The sequence below is a fragment of the Aspergillus novofumigatus genome (assembly GCF_002847465.1).
Source record: "Aspergillus novofumigatus IBT 16806 chromosome Unknown P174scaffold_12, whole genome shotgun sequence".
NCBI lineage: Eukaryota > Fungi > Ascomycota > Eurotiomycetes > Eurotiales > Aspergillaceae > Aspergillus > Aspergillus novofumigatus.
This window is the reverse complement of record NW_020194285.1, coordinates 81,449-104,197: the sequence shown is the minus strand read 5'-3', so window position 1 is coordinate 104,197 and position 22,749 is coordinate 81,449. Positions and strand designations below refer to the sequence as shown.

At 48.2% G+C, this 22,749-nt stretch overlaps 11 protein-coding genes across 11 annotated transcripts; 7 read left to right on the top strand and 4 right to left on the bottom strand.

Moving 5' to 3' along the window:
• The first annotated feature begins 681 nt into the window (after positions 1-681).
• P174DRAFT_446180 (molybdopterin oxidoreductase family protein) lies at positions 682-3,461 on the top strand. Its single transcript, XM_024828519.1, has 2 exons — positions 682-2,423; positions 2,484-3,461. Exons 1-2 carry the CDS (start codon positions 722-724, stop codon positions 3,185-3,187), a joined length of 2,406 nt encoding a protein of 801 aa, XP_024677251.1. The 5' UTR covers positions 682-721; the 3' UTR covers positions 3,188-3,461.
• Positions 3,462-3,621: 160 nt separating this feature from the next.
• On the bottom strand, positions 3,622-3,861 carry P174DRAFT_425682 (uncharacterized protein; the record flags this gene model as incomplete). Its single annotated transcript, XM_024825308.1, has 2 exons — positions 3,622-3,770; positions 3,840-3,861. 2 exons carry the CDS (start codon positions 3,859-3,861, stop codon positions 3,622-3,624), a joined length of 171 nt encoding a protein of 56 aa, XP_024677250.1.
• A 973-nt stretch (positions 3,862-4,834) lies between these two features.
• Positions 4,835-5,980, top strand: P174DRAFT_464856 (endo-1,4-beta-xylanase; the record flags this gene model as incomplete). Its single annotated transcript, XM_024830463.1, has 2 exons — positions 4,835-5,059; positions 5,126-5,980. The coding sequence occupies 2 exons, from the start codon at positions 4,835-4,837 to the stop codon at positions 5,978-5,980; spliced, it is 1,080 nt and encodes a 359-aa protein (XP_024677249.1).
• A 1,414-nt stretch (positions 5,981-7,394) lies between these two features.
• P174DRAFT_472337 (uncharacterized protein) lies at positions 7,395-9,015 on the top strand (the record flags this gene model as incomplete). The annotated part of the gene is made up of 3 exons (XM_024830615.1): positions 7,395-8,332; positions 8,381-8,856; positions 8,897-9,015. The coding sequence occupies 3 exons, from the start codon at positions 7,395-7,397 to the stop codon at positions 9,013-9,015; spliced, it is 1,533 nt and encodes a 510-aa protein (XP_024677248.1).
• Positions 9,016-9,533: 518 nt separating this feature from the next.
• On the bottom strand, positions 9,534-10,425 carry P174DRAFT_507933 (GTPase domain-containing protein; the record flags this gene model as incomplete). Its single annotated transcript, XM_024831415.1, has 1 exon — positions 9,534-10,425. One exon carries the CDS (start codon positions 10,423-10,425, stop codon positions 9,664-9,666), a length of 762 nt encoding a protein of 253 aa, XP_024677247.1. The 3' UTR covers positions 9,534-9,663.
• A 315-nt stretch (positions 10,426-10,740) lies between these two features.
• Positions 10,741-11,102, top strand: P174DRAFT_64038 (uncharacterized protein). Its single transcript, XM_024832412.1, has one exon. The coding sequence runs from the start codon at positions 10,870-10,872 to the stop codon at positions 11,059-11,061; it is 192 nt and encodes a 63-aa protein (XP_024677246.1). The 5' UTR covers positions 10,741-10,869; the 3' UTR covers positions 11,062-11,102.
• A 1,747-nt stretch (positions 11,103-12,849) lies between these two features.
• On the bottom strand, positions 12,850-14,315 carry P174DRAFT_507932 (uncharacterized protein). The gene is made up of 3 exons (XM_024831414.1): positions 14,073-14,315; positions 13,545-14,010; positions 12,850-13,514 (listed from the first exon to the last, which is right to left on the bottom strand). Exons 1-3 carry the CDS (start codon positions 14,213-14,215, stop codon positions 12,915-12,917), a joined length of 1,209 nt encoding a protein of 402 aa, XP_024677245.1. The 5' UTR covers positions 14,216-14,315; the 3' UTR covers positions 12,850-12,914.
• A 1,046-nt stretch (positions 14,316-15,361) lies between these two features.
• P174DRAFT_472333 (uncharacterized protein) lies at positions 15,362-15,954 on the top strand. The gene is given in 2 exon segments (XM_024830614.1): positions 15,362-15,602; positions 15,615-15,954. The coding sequence occupies 2 exon segments, from the start codon at positions 15,401-15,403 to the stop codon at positions 15,770-15,772; spliced, it is 360 nt and encodes a 119-aa protein (XP_024677244.1). The 5' UTR covers positions 15,362-15,400; the 3' UTR covers positions 15,773-15,954.
• Positions 15,955-16,804: 850 nt separating this feature from the next.
• P174DRAFT_397530 (zinc-binding alcohol dehydrogenase family protein) lies at positions 16,805-18,100 on the bottom strand (the record flags this gene model as incomplete). The annotated part of the gene is made up of 3 exons (XM_024823803.1): positions 16,805-17,613; positions 17,672-17,789; positions 17,846-18,100. The coding sequence occupies 3 exons, from the start codon at positions 18,098-18,100 to the stop codon at positions 16,922-16,924; spliced, it is 1,065 nt and encodes a 354-aa protein (XP_024677243.1). The 3' UTR covers positions 16,805-16,921.
• Positions 18,101-18,541: 441 nt separating this feature from the next.
• Positions 18,542-19,242, top strand: P174DRAFT_516293 (GFA family protein; the record flags this gene model as incomplete). Its single annotated transcript, XM_024832315.1, has 2 exons — positions 18,542-18,712; positions 18,844-19,242. 2 exons carry the CDS (start codon positions 18,542-18,544, stop codon positions 19,240-19,242), a joined length of 570 nt encoding a protein of 189 aa, XP_024677242.1.
• A 1,923-nt stretch (positions 19,243-21,165) lies between these two features.
• P174DRAFT_397524 (SDR family oxidoreductase) lies at positions 21,166-22,553 on the top strand. The gene is made up of 3 exons (XM_024823802.1): positions 21,166-21,318; positions 21,409-22,152; positions 22,212-22,553. The coding sequence occupies exons 1-3, from the start codon at positions 21,243-21,245 to the stop codon at positions 22,337-22,339; spliced, it is 948 nt and encodes a 315-aa protein (XP_024677241.1). The 5' UTR covers positions 21,166-21,242; the 3' UTR covers positions 22,340-22,553.
• Positions 22,554-22,749: the final 196 nt, after the last annotated feature.

The following is a 22,749-nucleotide window of genomic DNA, read 5'->3' as shown; positions in this document are numbered from 1 at the left end:
CGCCGAGGCTACAATACAATGACGACCAAAGTATACGAGACACGAGACTCGATTGCGAATGTCTATGGACAGCGCACGCCCTACAAGCATGAGTGGCCGACCCGATGCGACGTACGAACGCTGGAGGAGCCGGAGAAATGGGTGCAGAGTGCTTGTGTGCTGTGCAGGTAAGCACCCTTCTCTTACGGCCGACAGTATGTCGTATTGAAAGTCTTCTAGCAACGGCTGTGGCCTAGACATTGGAGTCAAAAATGGCAAAGTCGTCGGTGTGCGCGGGCGCATCACCGACCGGGTGAACAGGGGAAGACTGGGGCCTAAAGGTCTTCATGGGTAAGCCAGCAACCGGGGCCTGACAAAACCACCGGCTAACATCCCCCAGCTGGGAATCAATGAACCATCCGGACCGTCTGAAACATCCCCTGATCCGCCGAAATGGAAAGCTGGAACCTGCATCCTGGGACGAGGCCATGTCCCTAATTGTGGACAAAACGAAAGACATTCAAAAACGTTTAACTAACCATGGCATTGGCTTCTATACCACGGGACAGCTATTCCTGGAGGAATACTACGTCCTTGCCATGATCGGAAAGGCCGGTTTGAATACACTGCATATGTAGGTCGCTTTGACTGTCTCAAGCGCTCTTTTTTTTTGTCCGGAAAATGAGCTGACCACTGAAGGGACGGCAATACTCGCCTCTGTACCGCAACGGCGGCTGCCAGTATGCGCGAGTCGTTTGGCAGCGATGGCCAGCCGGGCTCGTATACAGACATCGACTTCACAAACTGCATCTTGATGGTCGGACACAACATGGCGAACACTCAGACAGTGCTGTGGTCTCGTGTTTTGGACCGCCTGGCCGGACCCGATCCTCCAAAGCTGGTGGTCGTGGATCCTCGAGAATCGGAGACGGCCAGGCACGCGACAGTTCATCTGGCTCCAAAAGGTGGAACCAACGTTGCGCTGCTCAATGGGTTGCAGCATTTGATCTTCAAGAACGGCTGGGTGAATGAGGAGTGGGTGGAACAACATACCGTTGGGCGACAGGAGCTGGAAAAGACCGTGGCCAAGTATACGCCGGAATATGTGGAGCAAATAACCGGTGTTCCTGCCAATATGCTGAAAGAAGCCGCCAAGATCATCGGCACCAGTGGTAGTCTCCTGTCCACTGCGTTACAGGGAGTCTATCAATCAAACCAAGCCACCGCGGCCGCCTGCCAGATCAACAACATCAACCTCTTGCTGGGACACATTGGCAAGCCGGGCAGTGGTATTCTTCAAATGAACGGCCAACCGACGGCACAAAATAATCGTGAGACAGGATGTGATGGTGAATATCCAGGGTTCCGCAATTTCCAGAACGAGAAACACATGAAAGAGATAGCCGACGTGTGGAAGATCGACCTGGTGCACATGCCGCACTGGAACCAGCCCACTCACATTCAAAACATGCTCAACTACATCGAAGATGGTACCATCCAGATGTTCTGGGTGTCTGGCACTAACCCCCTCGTCAGCCTACCCCATCTCTACCGGGTCAGAGACCTTCTCACCAAACCAGAGTTATTCCTAGTGGTGCAAGATATCTTCATGACCGAGACGGCGGCCGTTGCAGATGTCGTTCTCCCTGCCGCACAATGGGGCGAGAAGACGGGATGTTTCACCAACGTCGACCGGACCATGCATTTATCGATGAAGGCTGTAGACCCACCAGGGGAGGCTCGAGCAGACCTTGACATCTGGCTTGACTATGCGAAGCGCATGGAGTTCAAGAACAAGTACGGGGAGCCTTTGATTCCCTTCATCTCGCCCAAAGAAGTGTTTGATGAGTGGAGGAGGATGTCGTTCGGTCGGCCCCTCGACTGCAGCGAACTGACATATGAGAAATTGACCGGTGGATCGGGGATCCAGTGGCCATGCACTAAAGAACATCCGTATGGCAAAGACCGCTTGTTTGACGACGGGAAGTTCTTCACAGATACGGATTACTGTGAGAGTTATGGTCATGATCTGGAGACCGGTACCCCGTACACCAAGACGCAATACCAGGCGATGAACCCTGCTGGCCGGGCCATTCTCAAGTCGGCACATTACAAACCATCGCTGGAGACCCCAGATGAGGACTACCCTCTCCTTCTATCCACTGGTCGAAACGTCTTCCACTTTCATACGCGCACCAAAACCGGGAGAGCGAGGCGCTTGCAGCAAGCTGATCAGGAGCCGATTGTGCAGATCTCGGTGGAAGACGCCAAAGCCCTCCATCTCACTGAAGGGGAGCTGGTGATCGTGCGATCCCGACGAGGGAGTGTTGAGCTCCCAGTAAGAATCGGGGGGATCAACGAAGGACATGTTTTCATTCCTTTTCACTTTGGGTATTGGGACGCTACGGACGGGAGAGCAAGGGCGGCGAACGAGCTTACAATTGGTGGGTACAATGTCGAGAGAAGATAGTCTGGCATGGAATACCGCATGCTAACGAATGCAGAGCAATGGGACCCAGTTTCCAAACAGCCGATGTTCAAGTCCGGTGCCGTCCGCATTGAAAAGTGTGTCCAAAAGGAAGAAGAACGACAAACGATGGCCGTTCGGAGTGTCGAGCAGAAGAAACCCGACGCGGCAAGCAGCGCGCGAGACAATAGCAAGAACAAGAAGCTCATCCGTCGGCTGGAGCTGTGGCTGGGAGCGACTGACCAGGCATTGGAGATGCTGCGCGACATGTACGTAGACATGATCCCTCGTTTGGTCCATGACATGGAGATCCAAGGCGGTCTCCAGGTGATGAGACGCATTACCTGTGAGGTTTTGGACCACTTCAAGCCCATTATCGAGCGATACCACGAGAGCCAACAGTACGGTCGCCGAGTAGCCGAGCGCCTACGAGACAGCATCTTCCCTGCGATTGGTGAATCGAACGATCCGTACGAGGCACTGGCAGCGCTGCAGTCCCTGGACTTGTTCCTGACCTATATCGAAGGACATCTGACCGCTCTCTCTCCTGCGAGTCAGGCACTCTGGGATTGTGATTTCATCGATGCAGTCAATTTTGCCCAGAAGGGCATTCAACGGCAAAAAGGGTGGGTTAGCCAGCATATCAAAGTGAAAGCCCCACAGACGCTGCTGGTCCCGTCGGCGGCTCCCGAGGAATTAAGTGGAGAGGATTCTCGAATGGCCGGGCAGATTCGTTGTTGATGAGCTTGACTAATCAAAAAGCAGTCCGTTGATTTGGCTGGGTATTGAAGGAGCACGACTTTTGAGTTGAGCAAAACAGAGGCCATATTGCTCATTGGACTCAGAGAAAGAATTCTAAAGTCCAGGAAGGACAACTGCCATTGGACATTCCGATACTAGCTGTAGCCACCAGTTTCCTCTGTCTTTTTTTCACATATGGTGATAGTCATCCAGTATTCAAATCGTCGCAGCCGGTCGGTTGCACAGACACCTGAGGCTAAATCAAGGTGAAGGGCAACGAACCAATTTATCATTGCATCGGAATGATTGCTCTCCCCAGCATCGACGAGGCAAGCTGAGACAGGAAGTAAAGCACAAAGAAACGACCTGGCTGTATTGCAGCGAGGATGTAATGTTCCCCGGTTCTGGAGTCCTTAGCCGTTTGCATCCACTCCTTAATGATCGGCAGCAAGGGACGCAACAATAGACTTCGCTTCATCGATATCGTCAAGCTCGTACGGCTTCAATCCGAAACTGATCATGAATTGGGTCCAGCCACCGTAGCTCTTGACGATGGCCCGTTCGGCTGGGGTAAGTGGGGGCTCTAAGTAGGTTAATCGACAGGTTAGCAGACATCCAATCCAGTACGTCAATTGGGCCAAATTACACGTACGGAGAGCGTCCGTGGCGGGCATCTTGACAATTCCGTGTTATCTGTTGGATAGGAGGCAATGAGAATCTGACAACGAGTCCGAAGTGTCTTTGAGCCGAGGAAGGGTGCAGGGAGGGAGCTACGGAGGAATAATATGGAGGAATAGTGGGGAAGCCCGACGGCGGTTCAGGGCGAAAAGTTGCCAGAGAAGTGATTAGTCATGCAGCAAATATTCACTTCATTGGTCGATATCTTGACCGCCCTCAGACCACGTGGGAACGGTGCCTGAGGAGTTGAGGCCCCTTTTTGGAGGAACAAAAAGCATGGCAGCTTTAACCCCTGAGGACCACAAGAGGGAATGAGGGGTGCTGATGGTCCACAACTTTAGATCCATCAAAGATATTTCTCAATAATATGGGGTTGTATATTCATTCTTTATCCACAAGTTGATGGGATGCCTCGTATTGCCAGCTTTGTATTCTGATATCCTACCCCACAATAACACACGGCCGCTATATATTTAGCATGAATCATCCGGCTGAATGCCGTTTGCCAACACTCAGGGTGTTTTGAGATGGCTACAGAAAATTCACTTATCGTCGACAAGCGCTGCGGGTAAAATGTCTGACACTGCCAGAGGCGAAGAAATCCTCGGACAATCGGTTCTGTTGAACAATTCTCCTCACGGGCTGGCCTCGGCGCAATGCACACTAAGGTATCATTGGCTATACCAGGCATAATAGCCTAATTGCCTCAAGCTACCCCAGAGAAATTGCCTGCATCCTAGACAAGGTCATTTCGGTTGTTCCTGCGGGGATGAGTAGCGCGATCTAGAGCCGGAAATTCCAGGCCAGCCCGGGTCAAATGCAGGACGTCGATGGCTTCAGTTACTATCAATTGCCCCTCCCTTCGAAGACATATATAAAGCGCCATGCACGTTCTGTTTGTCCACCCTGGTCACTGCTGTTACCAAGTCCAACCAAAGAGGGTAAATAAGCCTCCCTTTGCGACTCACAATGCGTTTCTCCCTTGCTGCTACCACTCTCCTCGCTGGCCTGGCCACGGCAGCGCCTTCGAGCAACAAGAACAACGTCAATCTCGATAAGATTGCTCGGCGTAATGGCATGCTTTGGTTTGGCACTGCAGCCGATATTCCTGGAACCTCAGCGACAACCGACAAACCTTATCTGAAAATCCTACGACAGCAGTTTGGCGAAGTGACTCCCGCAAACGCATTGAAGGTAAGCCCGAGTGAATGGTACTCTTTATTCGGTATTGGCGCTGACGCGACGATTCTATTGACGTAGTTCATGTACACCGAGCCGGAGCAGAATGTCTTCAACTTCACTCAGGGCGACTACTTCATGGACTTGGCCGACAGTTATGGTCACAGCGTCCGCTGCCATAACCTCGTCTGGGCCAGCCAAGTGTCCGACTGGGTCACCTCCAGGAATTGGACTGCCAAGGAGCTCAAAGGAGTGATGAAGAACCATATCTTCAAGACTGTCCAACATTTTGGCAAGCGCTGCTACGCGTGGGACGTCGTCAATGAAGCTATCAACGGGGATGGTACCTTCTCCTCCAGTGTGTGGTACGACACAATTGGAGAGGAATACTTCTACCTTGCCTTCCAGTATGCCCAGGAAGCTCTTGCTCAGATTCACGCCAACAAGGTCAAGCTTTATTATAACGACTATGGCATTGAGAACCCCGGCCCCAAGACGGATGCTGTTCTCAAGCTAGTCGCCGAGTTGCGCAAGCGCGGAATTCGTATTGACGGAGTCGGTCTTGAGTCCCACTTCATCGTCGGCGAGACTCCTTCCCTGGCCGACCAGCTCGCCACCAAGAAGGCTTACATCGAGGCCGATCTTGAGGTCGCCATCACCGAACTTGACATCCGTTTCTCTCAGGCCCCTTTCTACACCGCCGAGGCCCAAAAGCAGCAGGCGGCGGACTACTATACTAGTGTCGCCAGTTGCAAGCAGGCCGGACCGCGCTGTGTCGGCGTTGTAGTCTGGGACTTTGATGATGCCTACTCATGGATTCCCGGTTTCTTTCCAGGACAGGGTGGTGCCTGTCTATACAATGAGACGCTCGAGGCGAAGCCGGCCTTCTACGCTGCTGCCGAGGCGCTCCAGAACAAGCCTTGCACTGTATGCTAGACACTCATCCTGTGTGAAGGACCACTTACTCGTTGTTGAGCCAGTTTCTAGCTTGTTACTAGCATTTAATAAGAGACAAGATTTAGAGTAAACATTACCAGAGGCGTATGAAGAATCGTCAGCTATACCGAGGGCTTTCTGAATTAGGGGATCCATACTCTTCATCGACCACTGTTTACAAAAAGGCTATTTACCGTATCATATTGGCAATTAGAAACAGTTTTGAGCGTGATAGTCTTGCCTATCTTAAGATGTCTTGAGATAGCACCTCGTTCCTTTACCTCTTTAATTCAATTTTCAGAGACACAGGACGTTATCCGCTCATTCTAATCCGCATCGACTGTAAGTACTCGATCCATTAATTATTTACAATCTCTCGCAATGACTGCTGTGTCCTCAGTTCCACTCGCGTCAAAATGCCAAAATAGACTGCCGTCAGGATAGTAGCCCGTGATGTGAACCGCAGACCCCAGAGGACAGTAGAGAAGATTGCTCTCACCGCTGTCGGGCTCATGCTAGAACAGGTCAGATGGATCCTAACGAATCCCAATCGAGCTTTTGCTCTTCTCATCATGTATTGTTCGTGCAGATTGCCAAGCAAGGTTAGGGACAAAGCTTATCGTGCAGGAGAGGTGACGAGGCTGAACTACTTGCTTTTTGAAGCTTTCTGTAGCCACGTCGCGTAGATTCGCCTTGGATGAGTCTAGGCCTCCTCACGGGACTTCCATCACCATCGTAAAGTACTTTAACCCTCCATCTACATGTATTCAAGAAGTGCAACTCAGAGTAGATGCCATACGGAGTACAACATCTAACGGACCCCTGGTTCTGCAGGGTCCCCAGTTCTGTTATACGAAACTTAATGCAAAGTCCGTCACAGGATCATACTTATCCAAGGGAGTTGAATGTACAGCTATCCGAGAAAGTCGGAGGGCTGATGCCGAATATTTTCACTGAGGTCAGTTGACACTATTCCGAGCCTCGGAGGTATTAAGGTACAGCAGTCTACCGGCCTTCCGTGTGAGACAAATGTGACAAGTTTCTCGGATACGAGAAGGGTCTGAAGAATATCTTAAGGCATCCAATGAGGGAGGAGATACCAACGCCTCCACCAACTGCCGTATCGCTACAGCTTACCGATCCCAGCTGGCTAGGCTGGAATCGGACAGCTGAAGCGAAAGGCGCAGATTCAAGCAATCGGGTCCGAAGCTCAGGTGTGTACTAGGTGCCTAATGGCGCTTTACCGAAGTTCAGCTGGCAGCTCCAAAAGTAGCCCACCACACAGCATTCTGAACACGTCCATTGACTTTCCGAGCTGTTGGTATAATATGAGCTCAAAAGTCAAGCCTCTCCTTAGGGAGACTGAGCTTGTCCGACCAATTTTCTAAGCAGAATCGGATCAGAGTCGAAGGCCATGTCTGACGGCATCCACACCTACACTGGGCCTTGGATCAACTGGTCAGAAGGTGCAATCCAAGGAGCCACATTGACCTTGTCGCAGAAACATGCAGGCGTCCTGAGTGCTTTTCTGGCCATCCTCGTTTCCTTTGCCGGGACCTTGTTTTGGAGTATTCTAAGCTTTCTCATTCATCAAGCCTATACCACGGAGCCGACAAAAGGGCAAGATGCACTGCACGCCCAGCGCCAGATCATCCTTCGCAACAAGACGGCGGCCGGTGCAGCTTGGGCTTTGATCATGCTGCCCTTTGAGAATGGGCGAACGGCATCGCGAGTTAAGACCATTGGACGGTCCCTACCATTGGCGATATTGGCCATTCTCAATATCCTTCTATTCAGTGTGTCTGGTCTGTTTACAAGCTACATCACCAAGACCGCTGGCAAGTCCACAATCATCATCGGCCCAGGTTGTGGGGGGTTCACCTATGACACCTCAGATTCCATCATGAACTCAAAATCATTGCAGGATACCTACGAAGCCGCGACCTATGTCCGTCAATGTTATCAGGGGAGCCCATCGGGGCTCGTGTGCGGGACATACGCCCGCCCAAGCATACCGTTTACCACGAATCAGAACGCGACCTGCCCTTTTGCGTCCGAGCTATGCGCTTACAACGATCGATCGGCATTTGAAATGGACACCGGCCTCCTCGATTCGCAGACAGACTTTGGCATCAACGCGCGGCCGAAAGACCGGATTAAGTTCCGACGGGTGACGACTTGCGCACCAGTCAAACATGGGTCCGGCCTAGGGACAGTCCAGAACGACTCGACGTACGGTGAACTACTCTATATCAATGCTGGATTAAAATATTATATGGGCCAACCGTATACAAACTACACCTTCATATACACCCCCAGCCCACAGGTGGATGGGATAGGGTACACCCTGAGGTGAGTCGTCCAGGATAGGGGAAGAAAACGTGCATTCTAATGAACCAGCACTGTCTTTGCCAAAGGCGACACAACGGGCCTCCTGACGACGACTCGAACATGGGTCCCAGATCCAAGGATCAATCAAACCGACGCCGACATTTCTATGATGATGCTAAATCAGAACGGTGTCATGTACTTGCAACCGAGCTTTGATCCCTGGATCACAGCTGACGTTGAGAATAATCTCAGCGTGGAGAACACGACATACAGTAAGACACTGTGGTCAAAGAGCTATGAGGCGAATCTTCTGGTTTGTGTGGACCAGTATCAAGTATGCAACCCAAGCAGATCTGGTGATTCCGGCTGCACCAAACTTGGTAGCCAGATGAGTACATTCCTGTCTGCTTTTCAGACTGATGGTGCGACTCCAATTCTGGGTTTCAATGTGGCCCAGCTTACAACTGTCGCCCGGTTTCTCTCTGCAAACACTGATCGAAGTATGTCTTCCAACGTGAATGGACGAGGAGGAGCTGCTTTGAACGGTAAGCAAACTATAGAAGATCCTATTTTCTGCCTTCCAAGCTAATGAACCCTCTCCTTGTCCAAGCGTCCATGATGGCCTACATGAATCTGAATGCATACCTTCCACCGAATCAATGGCAAGTCGAGGTCTCAACGTGGTTTGCCACCTCGTTGGCTAAGGAGCAAGCTTGGACCTTCGAATGGGCCACTGAACCAAAGAATCTCCCTGTCACATCGCTGGGTCATGGGTGGAATGTCACTCCCCCTATTAATGAGGCTGCCCGTTCTGCATGCCGGAATCAACTGATAAACAATGCCTCGGGATATGCAAACTTTTCGATTCTTGGGCTGGCTCTCATACTCATTGTCTGCGGCCTCACCGTGATTATTGGGCTCACAGTGGATACCGTAGTGGGCTGGCTGCGACGTGGAAAGACCGTTTACAAGCGGGATCAGTGGGCAGTAGAGGAGACGTTGGCGCTGCATAAGGCAGCGTATACGAACCTAGGGCTTTGGCGCGACAATGGAGAGGAAATGCCACCAAGTTCAATTCTTTTGAGCAACTCAGCCCAGTCTATTCCGCTTGGGGCTGAGGGTGTTGGCACGGGAATAAAGCATGGGTATGCAGTTATTGGGCACGAAGTTCAGTGATACAGGAATCATGTAGGACTCTTGACTCTTCGACGGCCAGATTAGACACTGGATGAGTCCCTTCCAGGAATTCAGCATCACCTAGCGGAGCCGTTCTGCCTGGGTTTCTGGGAGGACGGGCTGTTTGGAAATCATTTCCGATTAGATTTTCCGTCCTAGAAGATAGAGGCCTGTGATCACAAAATAGTACAGTGTCTTGTGCGCCGTCTTGTCCGTCCTCCAGCAATAGACAGATGTCTGGGCAGTTGGAGTCTTTTCTTGGGTGGATGAAGCGTGGCATCTACCATTGCGTCCAACAACTCACCAACACCAGCACCTGTGGTAGCAGAACATTCAAAGTACCCATGGACGCCGCTTTCAGCCACAAGCTGCATGATAATCTGATGCCACAAGGCGTTCTTTCTTCGTGATGGATCCACAGCATCGCCATCCAGCAAATCACTTCGACACCCAACCAGAAATATCGCTGGGTTCTTTCGTGGTTTGCAGCACCTATCAGCAATCTCCATGCCTGCTATCATATCGTTTATCCTATCACTTATAACCTCCTCCAGTGGCGAGTCTTGTGCCATTGTGTCAAGAGGAAAACAGATCAGAGCAATATCAACAAGGCCCTTCATTATACTCAGGTGCGCACAGTTAACAGCACCACGGTCCTGTGCATTTTTTGAATCCTCCCAAAATTCAAAATTCTTGGCATATCTGGGATCATTTGAGATTGTTTCAATCTGATATATTGTATTTTCAAACGGAACAGAAGTAGTGCCGTTGACGCGATCCTCTACTAGCCTAATCAACGCGGATAGAAGACGAGACTTTCCCCCGCAGTCGACCCCGCCGACGACGACTTTCATCCTCTGTGGTGGGATGTCTTGATTTTGTATATTAGGACCTGATCTAGTAAGGAGGGAGCGTCGATGGTGAGTACCTAATGCCATCTTTTTTTCTCGGGTAATGCTGGACCCCAGCGCTGCAATGGCCTCCATGGCTCGTCGACAGTGAGCCGAGCTGGGAAATTGTCTTGCTGAGGAAGCGATCTCAGCTTTTGTGTTTTTTTCGGTCCATCTCGTATCCCGAGACCAACCCATAGGTGGAAAACACGCGACAGTGAAAAGAGCACTGTCATCAAAAAGAGAGGCAATATTATTGCACGATAATATTGTCTCTTCTATGAAGCAGGAATTCATGCAAGGCGAAAGTAGAATCTTTTACTATGAGAGTGAGAGATATGTTATTAAAATATACAGTCAAACTTCAACCGGTTCATATTGGCCTATTCCACCCCGCAAAGCGTGACTGCTTACAACTACAATAAGAAGCGCATCCTCACATCATGTAGACCTGCGTGGATTGTGTGTTGAAAGTGTCAACGATGGGCCAACATGGCGGAAATTGACCAGTTGGAACTCATAAAGAACTTGACGAAGCTTGAGGCCCAATTATCGTCTATCCAATTTCCCGCGTATGGTGGTCTATACCTTCGAGCAGATATAGGCGCCCGGCAATCCCCTTATCAAATGCTCAATGAGAGTATTAATCCGTCACATATGTTTTGTATTGGCCCCTTCTTGTGATCGTTCATTTGACATTGATTGGGACTAGACTGGTTCACAGGCTGGACCCAGCCCATACTAACTAGATTAAGTAGGCAGAGAATATCTTCTTTAGCAGAACTAAACCCAGTGGTAGAGTTGCATTTGGTGTGAGTTTGGGTGAGTTCAATCATAGTTAGACCCAAACCACTGCAATTTCGAGTTCAAATTTTAGAACCCGCAAAACCCGCCGCTAGGCCGATCATAACTAACCATAGTTAGATTCGGGTTTGGTTTCGGGTTGGTTAAACCGCTAATTTTAACTGTTTTAACCCTTACCATTCCACCTGGGGCCCCCTTCAGGGACCCCTCTGACACCCCCTATCAAGCATGCTTATATAAAATTATGATTTTTATATGAAATATATAGTAATTATCACCATACTAATCTAAATCTAAAATATCGATTCAATATCTATAGAGTTGAATGGGTGGTGGTTAAAAAATCATTTCTAAACCATAATGGTTGTCAACCATCAGTCACATATATATATATATCTACGCCACTTTCATACCAACTAATGACAGAGATGATTATTCCCTTATATCACAACAACCACTAGGTATTTTCTAATGATATTAAAAGCATTAGGATATCTATAGAATTCAGTGATTTATAGGTAAAATGGGTTAGGCAGTTTCACCTAACTTAAAAAACCGTAAAAACCATAACCAAACAGTTTAACTGAACCTGAAACAGTTCTGAGGTATAGAAACCAAACCTAAAGTAATTCCCTAGGCTTACCCCCAAACCCGCTTCGAGTTCGGTGAGGTTTGGGTTCGAGTTTTGCGGGTCGGTTATGCCACTCTACCCAGTGGGTTAAGCCACCTAGAACCCGCGGGCTGGGTTGGCAGAACATAAGAACCCAACCCAACCCGCGAAAATAACAACTCTACCCACATGAAGGAGAAAGAGACAACCAGGTAAAACTCCAGGTTTCATTAACAGCATGTGACAAACCTATATACTGATTATGGGCCAAGTGAGACGCGCGACATTATATTAGCAGTATGGAATCACATGAAAGAATTAAAGAAGTGGGCTGCAGAAGCACACGCCACTATAAATAAGCAAACTCAGGACCAAGCTAGCTAGTGGCCTGTGCTAGCCACTTCTGTGCTGTGATACTTATTGTCCTTACGCCGTGAGTGACCATCATGAGTTGTAAGACCAAAAATTTTCGAACGACATCCGCGAATCAAAGCAAGACGAGGGTCTGAGACAGCCAAATTGTATTCTGAACGGCCTAGTATAGAAAAGCTGTACTGACAGTAGCTCAATTAATGTTCCCATCAGCAGTGCAATATCAGTAACCGCCCATTGGTTAGACCTGGTGGATGTATGGTCCCCTTGACTGACAAGTATGATAACCCCTAAGGTCTCCCAGCCTGGAGCGAGTCGCAGTGATCATTTAGCTCGAGAGAGTGTCCGCTCGAGGGTTTGGCTCGGGTTATAGTTGCAATCGAAGTCTGCGAGAACATTCCGCTATCCCTACAGACCAACACCCACCAATGGATCCTAAGAAATGATTTTACATATTCACAGCACAAGCGCAACCCTCAGTCGGGGCCGCCCGGTTCTGGGATGCAGCCACGGGCACTATACATCCTGAAAGAGCGTCGCCCGGGTTATCATTTCCTGTTGTGACCGCACGAGCGGACATCACTTGAACACCTACCGAATTTTCCAGAAACCATATCCATCCGCCTTGACTACAATACAGCCGCCTTCAGCATGCTAGAGATTCGACTTCATCTTATAGAATTCTTGCTGGAGTGGTGTGTTCATAACATGTAGTGGTGCCTAAACGGGTATCAAAATATCCAAAGAGTTGTCAATTCTCACTTAGCTCCAAGATGTTTGCTGAGTTTGAGATCCACTCCACCTCCAAAGTGTTATTCAAGGTATTGCAGTACACTTCCTCTGTAGCTGCAGACACCCATTCTTCTTTACTTACAGCGTTCCACAATGGGGTATTCCTTGGCAATGGAAACTGTAAATCGCGTGCACGAAGCCTCCTGCTTGCCCCTGCTATATCCAAGCTGTTTATACTGCCCTCCTGTTCGCTTACGCTGCTGAATGCCCTGCAAACTTTAAATAGAGCCATGTTGAATCGTTTAACTTCCTCGATGCCTATCCAGACATATGACGGAAGATCATCCTGGCAATACCGATTAAGCATGTTTGGATAGTATAGCATGCCCAGTCTTTTGCAACTTGTAACAAGCCGGTCAAGGAGATCAGCAACATCAGTAGTAAGAGACGGTTTCAAGTTTAGATTAAGCGCCCCACCGCCTTTATATAGCCCGGCGAAAATTATATGGAGCAAGATAGCCTGGTATGTTGGGATAGGCCAGGAACAGGTGCTGCAGGCGTCCTCTGAGGTGGAAGCATCCCATACCTCCTGCAGATTTCCTCTGTCAGTGAAATATGCCTATAACTAGTAAGGGTTTCAGCCACATACTTTCTGCTGATGTATAGCGGAGCTAAGGATACTGTGGATGTCGATTGCTTTTGACTGTGTATCTTGCTCCTTACTCATCCACATACCAATGACAATCATAGACTGGATGAGCAAGGGTGTTTCATTGTTCTCGCGGAACGTACCCTGGTGAATGAATGGCCAGTAAGGGTGAAATAATTTGAAATACTGATCAAGATAGTGTCTTTCCTTTTCAGATCGACTTGTCTTGGACTGGGTTGAATAATCATGCGAAACCGCTAATAGTGTGTCTGACGGGCAACTGAGACAGTCACCTGGCAGTACTTCAGCCTGACGGTTCAGGGAACAGCGTATACCACGGCGCAGGCAGTTGCTACACGGTAGCCCTCCTTGGCATCGAGACTTTTGCTCTCGACAATGAGTACAAGCGCGTTTTGGGAGAGGCGCAGCTCCATGCACATTGTACATATGTCGCCGGAGTGTGTCGCTATAGTGCCAACGTTAGAAGCTTTAATTTCGGCCATATATAGATAAAGAATTACCAATTACCTTCGGCCAAATGCTCGATTACAACTTGAACATTGGAAAAGCTGGGGTCTGTAATGCTGCGTCTCATGGCGATGAAGATGCTCCTTCCGGTGAAAGCTCGCGTCGCACCCCATAAATTGACATCTGAACGCCTTGGCGTGCATTTTCCTTTTAATTTTTAAAGAAAAATATAACAAAAACGTGGTAGGCACTTATAAAATGTAAACATCTGCGGCCACTCTAGAATCATCCCTCAGGATCCATTGCTGGGTGTTGATTTGAAATCATGAGATGTTCCGGCGAGGCGGCAACGATTTTGTTCTCACGCTAACTACAAGTGATCACCTAACAAATCATCCCCACGTGACGATCGTTTCTTAGAGCCTGTGTAAGCAAGGTTGGACGACCTAACCCATTATAGCGCCGCCGCTCCGGTGGGTGACCCACAAGGCAATATAGCTGCAAGGGTCAAAGGGTTTCAAAGGTTCAAGGAACTCAGTTCAATTCGACCCATTAGGTAGCTAGTGCTTGGTAAAAAGAAATCGCTTGAAGAACAGAAAAGCAAGCAGGATACAAAGGAATACAAACACAGCTCAGGGATCAAACCTTTGGGCGAAGGCCCAAGCGGCTTTTAGATAGTGAAGACAGTACGGCCCCTGAATAGCCCCCACATAAGTCGTTAGGTCCATCATAAATTGACACCTAATGAGGAAGTTCTCATAAAGGGACTTCTAAATGCAGATATATGGGGCTTTCCTAGTCGCTCCGAGTTTATACATGGAATGGCACAAATCTTACTTTGTGAACGACTATAAGATCCTGCTGCAATTCTAGAGTTAGCCGGGCCAATTCCTTTACTAAATGCTGTCCTGATCTACTTACGCGAAATAAAAGACAAATGACCTATCATCATGCAAAGCAGGAGGGTCCTAGGGTATGCCCTGGTTCTCAACCGCACAGGCAACTATTCGAGAGCACGGTATACATGAATATCGTATTTAGAATTTCGATGGGACAAGGCTTTGCAACGGGACAGTATCTGTTCCATTTTCTCATATTTCTTCCCCTATTCATTAATGCCGTCCCCCTGGCGCCGATACGGACTTGTAACATCGTGCAGCGTTTGGCGCCGTCACAAGTCATCTGATTATTGTACATAGCGCTGCCCCCTCCTACGCTGGTCCGGAGGACCGTCCCTGCAGAGTATTTGCGTCATTTTTGTTCTCGCAGGGTTGAACGTGTCTATTTCAACTTGGTGACAATTCTCCCGTGGAAGCCGGCATTGGGGCGGTGTTATAAGACGATATCAACACATGGATAAAAGAGCCGTTTTATAAACACAAAAGGGGATGATCGATCTCGTCCACTGGGTGGCGCTTCAAGAAACGTCGCTTGGAGACCTGCTGCCACCACTGTACATTCATATCGGGGGCGAACGCATTAGTCGACATTTAAGGCTGTCTCTCTTGACTATGTTTTATTGTGCGGGAAAGGCGTCGAGCGTTCTCACGCCTCGAGATACATCGCTTGGTAGCGTTGTATTTTTCTACAGTTAATGGGCAGCAGAAAGAGCTTCAAGGACATTTCAGACTCGGTTCTTGAAAGTATTCTTTGACGCCAGGAATGATTCAAACGCGCTATACGCTCATTCTAAGGTTGAACTAGAGGGTATTCGAGACGTTCAACTGATGGAGAGAGCTTGTCCGAATACAGACCATTGAACGTACGTTTGTGGTATTTCGAAATGTCTAGAAGGAATTCAAATGGATGAGAGACAGACCAAATGGAGGAACTGTAAGGAAAATGGAGAGGCATTTTGAACCCTGAAAAGGTTGCCTCATACAGCGTATTGAACCTACGGCCAGTCTCGAACGAGATGCTATCGTACTGCGTTGGCGACATTTAATCCTACCAGCATTATATCACAAATACAGAAGGGGAGCAGCTCGCGAAATGAATTTAATTGCGGAGTAGTCGCAGAAGCGAGTTTCTGCATCTCCAATGGCAAAGCACAAATATTACGGAGCAGGAAGAGCATTAGGTCCTTCGGCTTCCCAGCAGAACAAGATTCTCGACTCCTGGAATACTGTCAATGCACTAAAAGACTATTTTTCAGATCAAATGAACATCCAAAAGATGCTCTTGGAGACACGTGGGATGACGTGATTACGGGGATAGGACCAGGCACCGTTGCAAGGCGCTTCAGGTCAGATTATCTAGAGTGATATGCTACAGGTGCAGAATCCACGAGCAACCGGCCCAGATATTTGCAGAACTAAAGTATTTGAAGTTATTCCAGGGTTCCCTCCTCCTTCTAGATAAAGAAAATGGACGTCTGGAGGTCCGCAAACGCAAGCTAAAACAATATACAAGATCTTGACGATTCGGCATTTGCAAATCTGAACAGTTATGCGGACGTTTCTAGGCATGCTTTGAGAAGAATAATGCCTCTTGACTAAAGCTAGCGTATCCGAGGTGTTGTCTTTGCAGAGTTCCAACGCCCATCGTTCAACCAGCGGTGTAGGTTCTGTCTCGGAGACTTCCATCATAACCGGTTTCTCACACTGTGTATTGTTATCTCACTGTCGCTGGTCTAAGTTTGCCCGCTAAGCTATCCTGCAAGGGATTATATACACTGTGAATCTCGCATTCTTGTAGCCATTATCCTCCCATGTAGATATATACTATTTTCCCGCTTGTACCTCAATAAGGGCCGTGGAGATGTACCGCCTTAAGAAAGTGAAATCTAAAAACGTCGACATATCAAATTACTATTTTTTGAAGCTGGGCGAAGAGTTTGCAACGTAAGCCCCTGCTCTTTCAATATCTCCCAATTGATTAGTATTTATGATGGCGATTTCCCCAGAATGCTAAACGATCCCTGGTGTATCTGCAATGCGGAAAATGTACTTAACAGCACTTGCTTTTCCAGCCTTCAAGTCTTTCAAGGCTTCCTCAACACCTTCTAGGCCGCCCGCTCGAACTTCGAAGGGATGACCGGAGAAACTGCCGTCTTGCAATGCCCTTGTAAAATACCGGGAGAAGATAAAGCCCAGTTCCTCATTATTCTCAAACTCGGGCTGATTGTGGACTGATCCCACAGAAGTGATCGACTTTATCGCAGGTGACACGTCCAGGTCGTTGGGCAGTATGAAATCAATTTGTCCACCCGGGGTGACTGACTGCTGCAAGACCTCTGCACTCTCTGAAATTATAACAGCATCAATTGCATGGTGCACAACAGAATGGCCTGCACGTTCAAGGCTGCTTCTAATTCCCTTGACCGTCGACTCAACTCCTTTACGGTAGTCGACCACTGTATCACCTTTGCTTTTATCGAGGAGGCTCTCGACATACTGAGAACCCCTTCCTGCGATAGCAATGATAGGATGGATGTTACTGTTGCTTGCCATTTTGATAGCATATGAGCCAACAGCGGTGCTTGCACCATAAACGATAAATGGGATCGGTTTTACTGCAGGTGCCCACGGGGGCGGGAAGCGAAGGTGCCCATACAAGGACACAGCAGCAGTCAAGGCGGCGAGTGGGATAGTCGCGGCCTCTATTAGTCCCGGTTAGATACGTACGAATGAATCTGAATACAGCTGTCTTGAACGCACCTTCGAATGAGGTGTGATTGGGCAAATGGAAGGTTGTGTGACTCCATGCAATTGCGTACTCAGCATACGAGCCACCAGGGGTGCACATTTCATGGAACGCTGCGACACGATCACCTGGCTTGACAAAAAGTTAGTTGAGGTTAATCCACTATAAGCCTAGATTGGATGACTAACTTTGAATTCAACCACATTAGATCCGACCTTTTCAACCACTCCCGCAATGTCGTCTCCTTGATTCAGCCCCTTCTTTGCCTCAACCAGGAAGCGAAAATTGGTGCTCCCGGAAGCCGCAAGATCTGGGACCTTCCAATCCTTGGGATTCGACCCAGACACGACCACTTTGATAAGGACTTGGTTGGCGTTTGGTTCAGGGATCGGACTCTCGGCGATTGTCGCCGTAGGCCCTGCAAAATTGATCACCTCTTTCATGGAGACTGGTCCGAATGGTCAGTTCGAGTAGGTTGGAATAATAGGTCTCAGCTCTTTCCCGGTACAGGCAAGGCGGCACAGTATGTTGAATAGTCTATCTTAATATAATCTTGCACGTTTGGATTTGACATGGCGAAAGAAGGAGATTACAAACAATCTGGGTTGCATTGCGAGTTCGTGGCAGGATGGACCCAGTGGTGGGAGATCCGGTGGTGGGAGATCCTGGTGGGAGATCCGGTGGTGGGAGATCCGGTGATGGAAGTCCTGTAACCTCTGGCATTTGAAAACCCCTTCGTGCAGATGATCAGTAACTATCCTAGCTTCAGGTGACAAAAAGACGAATTGATGATGTCAAGTAGAAAGGGGATAGCAAAACTATATTATCCCCCAGAAATCCATTTATCACAGACATTTCTCATAGCTCACATGAACTTTTCCACGATGGTCCTTAACCACATAGAACATTCAGCGGATCCAACCCCAGCCTCATCCGTTCTGGATGCTGACAAGTTGAAGCCTTATATTCCACTTGCTAGCCTTGCCAATGATGGCTGGTCCAGAGACAATGAAGCAACAGCAACCTGTTATTGTGGCACCGTACAAATCGCTTTTGTCAGTCCCTCTTCCCTGAATATAACACCCCTAAAATTACATTAACACTCACCACTAACCCCAAACTCACCTGAAATAATCTTCCTGTCCCACCGACAGCATCCTCACCTAACCATACTAATACAACCCAGCCAACGGTCGGTCCAGGCTTCCTTTATGCTTTTGTATGCAATTGCACCGACTGCCGCAAAATCACTGCTTCGATGTTTGCCTCTAATTTCGTCATAAAAGACGAACATCTCAAACACATCCGCGGCCAGTCCAATCTGAAGACCTTCTCGCAAAACAAGACTATTGCCTCCCATGCCGTCATGACAAACTACTTCTGCAACACATGTGGATCGCTGATGTACCGTGTTGCGGATAGGCTTCCTGGGGCAAGTATCTTAAGATTGGGTACAGTGGATGATTTTAATCTAGTGGAGACGCGGTTGAAACCAACAATAGAGATTTTTGTCAAAGATCGGGTGGGCTGGTTTACGGGGGTGTCTGGGGAGGAGGTAGAGAGGTTTAACGCGAGTCCCGCATGATATCGTGATAGATGAAGATAGGATTGAAGACGCAGCCATTCATGGTTTTGTTTAGGTTTAGAGGTCGTGGGCCTTCCTAGGGTGCCGAGTGTGCAGTGCTAAGGTATCCTTAGCCAGTAGCAAACTATAGTGTTGTTGAGTTGAATGACTCGTGATACCAGAGGCCACATGGAGAGGCTCTGCCAAGATTAGTACTGTTTTCCCCGGGTGAAAACAGGGTAAATACTAAACATTGAAGTGTTGCCGAGATGCTTCCACTTCTAGTGTAAAAATTGTGTCACGTAATGGCGTTAATATGCGTCCATAATGCAGAAGTTCTTAAATATCAAATACCGGTATCACTGCGTGGTCGCAGGTAGTCGAACTCATTAAAACCGCAAGCTTTGGATTTGGGAAGCAACCTCCAAAAACAGATACGAGAGATCTGCAGGTGCCTTGTCTCCTATGACCGTATAGCTCTGTGTCTGATTTTCTAGCGAATCTCAAGTTGATCATCAGTTTTTACATTTGTTTGTTCAGACAAGAATGATTAACAACTTGATGTGGAGAAGCCTCCTCCTGACTACTCAGGAGTAGGCCGATTATTTCCAAGCTCCCTCAGTGTATGTGATGCCATCGACTCCCTTATTCCCCCCAATTTCTGTCAGAGCTACCTTGGCAAGCACGTCAAAATCATAGTGTATCGAGGGTTGGTCTGCAGTCCTTTGCTTTAAGGTGTTAGGCGATACTAATCAGTGCCTCTCGGGCAAGCGGAAGCAACCAGCGGTGTATAAAGCAACCACGATTTCGAAGCCTATAACAAGAAGGATTTGGAAAATGGTAATAAGCTTGATTTATTGCAACTCCCAAAGTCTGATTTTGCTCGATCATGAAGTCCTATACTTCGATTGGTACAACCTTCCCTGTGCTTCTCCCTGCAGCACTCGGAGCTTCCTAGACTCCAACTGTCAGTATCTCCTCGCCCAAGTCACTATTATTGGAGCAGGTGACCAAGCTGAAGAGCTTCCTGGTATCCCGTTTGCCAGACATCCAGTCAAAGACCTCCGCTTCAAACCTCCTGTGCCATTAACCGAGCCTTGGGGGGTATAAAAAGCTGCCAAATATAAGGATGTCTGCCCACAGTTCATCGCCAGTACTACAGACGGAAACTCCCTCCTCCCTAAGTTCCTTGCTTCATTGATCAGCGCGCCGATACTCCAGCAGCGCATTCTTTCGGCGAGCAAGGACTGGCTTTATCTCAATGTTCATCGGCCGGCCGGCACAAAACGTGGAGACAACCTGCCTGTGCTTTTTTACATATGTGGAGGTGGCTTCCAACTTGGCCGGATGTCCATGTAAATTCGAGTTCCAAGCGGCCTTCTTGCATAATCGAAGGTTTTTGTTGTCCCTATGACCTCGTACCTCTAGTAACACTGCTATTTCGCCACCAAAAGGAAACAAATCTAGAGAATAAGGGAGGTATCGATTCATACGTATGACTTCCATCGTTCATCCTAAGGACGATACGATATTCTGTTATTTAAAACTATGGTATCCTAGTAGCGCGTTGTAAGGATTTCTTGACCGGCCCCACCGTTGGAAAGTGGGCATTGGCCTGTATTTCGTACATCCTGAGATGCTTGGTGTGTGTGGCCCTCTGGTGGTCACTTAAGCTTTATCAGCAACCTTCCACGGGGTCCCTTTCAACTCGGTCGAAAAGCTCCCATCTTAACCTTATTTTTCAGCACATTAATCTTGGAACCACAGACGCCAGATAAATCAGCTTGGACTGATTAATGTAGTGATATTTGATTTGTCATGTTAGTTAGCTAACTGGTCATAATTGCTAAGCAACTATTAGGGAAGAGAGAGGTCCTGAGCAAGTATTTATATCAAATGTTCTGGCGCACAAAATGAGGAATGAACTGGATGTCAAGGGCCAACCATAAGTTTATCACAGTACATCAGTCATTTTCAAATACCTTTTATTACCTGGACAGCTTTTACTAGCGCACGTGAAAATGCCTCTTTTCGATTTCAAGACCACTGGGCCTGAAGTAGTCGCCGCATTCTCAGAGCGAGTCTCTGGAAAAACCTGTGAGTGTAAACTTGCCCCGAATGATGTGAAAACCGTACTACAACTGCAACAAGGTTATATTCAATTAATTCAGGCTGACAAGTTTGTAGTTGCGATCACTGGAGCTAGCCGAGGAGGACTGGGAGCGCAAACAGCCCTATGCCTGGCAGCCGCAAAGCCTGAAGAGATTCTGCTACTCGGGCGCTCCGAGGACAAAGTTTCCCCTGTCATACAACGGATTAAAGAAATCAGTCCTTCCACCATTGCACGCTTTATTAAGGTCGACCTTGCATCCTGCGCTTCTGTAAGAGCCGCGGCAACAGAGATCAATTCGTCTGTCTCTAAGATCGATGTTCTTATCAATAACGCGGGTATCATGGGTGTCGGATTTTCCCTGACTCCTGACAATGTGGAAAGCCATCTAGGTGCCAATCATATCGGTCATTTCCTCCTCACAAACCTCCTTGTCCCGAAGCTCGAAGTTTCGAGCGATGGAGCTCGGATCGTGAATGTATCCAGTGCCCTGTACCAGTTAAGCCCCGTGCTATTCGACAATTACAACTTTTCCGGTGGCAAGTCCTACAACTCTTTGGAAGCCTACGGACAGTCGAAGACAGCAAATATATTATTTGCTGTTGCGCTAGCGAAAAAATTGGAGAGAAAGGGCATCAAGTCTTATTCGTTACATCCTGGTGTCATTATGTCGACGGGTCTATCAGCTGGGGTTGACCCAGAAGCATGGTCGATTGTCGAATCTGCGGTAGGAAACAAGAAGATGGAGATGCCAAAGGAAAAGACTATTATGCAAGGCTGTGCAACTATACTTACTGCTGCGCTTGATCCAACCCTTGACGGTAAGCACATTCATCTTAGCTACGGAAACAGTAGACCATGCTCTGACAAGGCTTTCTAGATCTATCCGGCTCATTTCTGGATGACTGCAATCCAAAAAGGCCTTTGCAATATGCCTCTGACCCGTCTAACGCAGAGAAGCTGTGGTCCTTGAGTGAGAAAATCGTCGGGGAAAATTTCTCCTATTGAAATAGTTATCCTAATCTCGCCCTAGCTTTGTGGTTCTTTCAGGAATTTTTATTAAAGAGATGATGAAGAGGATACTACGGGCAGTAAAAGAGCAATGCGAGTAACAAAGGCATCGATCAATAACAGTTCTCCTCTATCCTCTGTTTATTTATCTCTTTACGGAAGAAGGGCCTGGGAGAAGTTAAGTTTTTTGCACTTATATCTTCCCTAGAACGTGCTACATGCTACATGCCCCCTCAAGCACCTAGAATCTAGTAGTGGCAAATCCTTGACGTCCTAGTCGCCACGTGTCTATCTCGTCGAATAATGTATGTTTGTTCCAACAATTTGCTAAATAGTTTTGAGGCCTCCATTCCGGCTTCGTATTTCTAGGAATTTGCTCTGGGTTCAGTACAAAATTGCACTTCAAG

Bases quoted from the DNA above. Each gene is read 5' to 3' on its own strand.
- P174DRAFT_64038 (XM_024832412.1), top strand. From the start codon at position 10,870: ATGGCGGAAATTGACCAGTTGGAACTCATAAAGAACTTGACGAAGCTT.
- P174DRAFT_507932 (XM_024831414.1), bottom strand. From the start codon at position 14,215: ATGCACGCCAAGGCGTTCAGATGTCAATTTATGGGGTGCGACGCGAGC. The intron at 14,011-14,072 runs GTAATTGGTAAT...TTGGCACTATAG, and splicing joins AATCGAGCATTTGGCCGAAG to CGACACACTCCGGCGACATA. The intron at 13,515-13,544 runs GTATGTGGCTGA...TACTAGTTATAG, and splicing joins CCGCTATACATCAGCAGAAA to GCATATTTCACTGACAGAGG.
- P174DRAFT_446180 (XM_024828519.1), top strand. From the start codon at position 722: ATGCGCGAGTCGTTTGGCAGCGATGGCCAGCCGGGCTCGTATACAGAC. The intron at 2,424-2,483 runs GTGGGTACAATG...TAACGAATGCAG, and splicing joins GGCGAACGAGCTTACAATTG to AGCAATGGGACCCAGTTTCC.
- P174DRAFT_472333 (XM_024830614.1), top strand. From the start codon at position 15,401: ATGATCGATCTCGTCCACTGGGTGGCGCTTCAAGAAACGTCGCTTGGA.
- P174DRAFT_397524 (XM_024823802.1), top strand. From the start codon at position 21,243: ATGCCTCTTTTCGATTTCAAGACCACTGGGCCTGAAGTAGTCGCCGCA. The intron at 21,319-21,408 runs GTGAGTGTAAAC...ACAAGTTTGTAG, and splicing joins GCGAGTCTCTGGAAAAACCT to TTGCGATCACTGGAGCTAGC. The intron at 22,153-22,211 runs GTAAGCACATTC...AAGGCTTTCTAG, and splicing joins GCTTGATCCAACCCTTGACG to ATCTATCCGGCTCATTTCTG.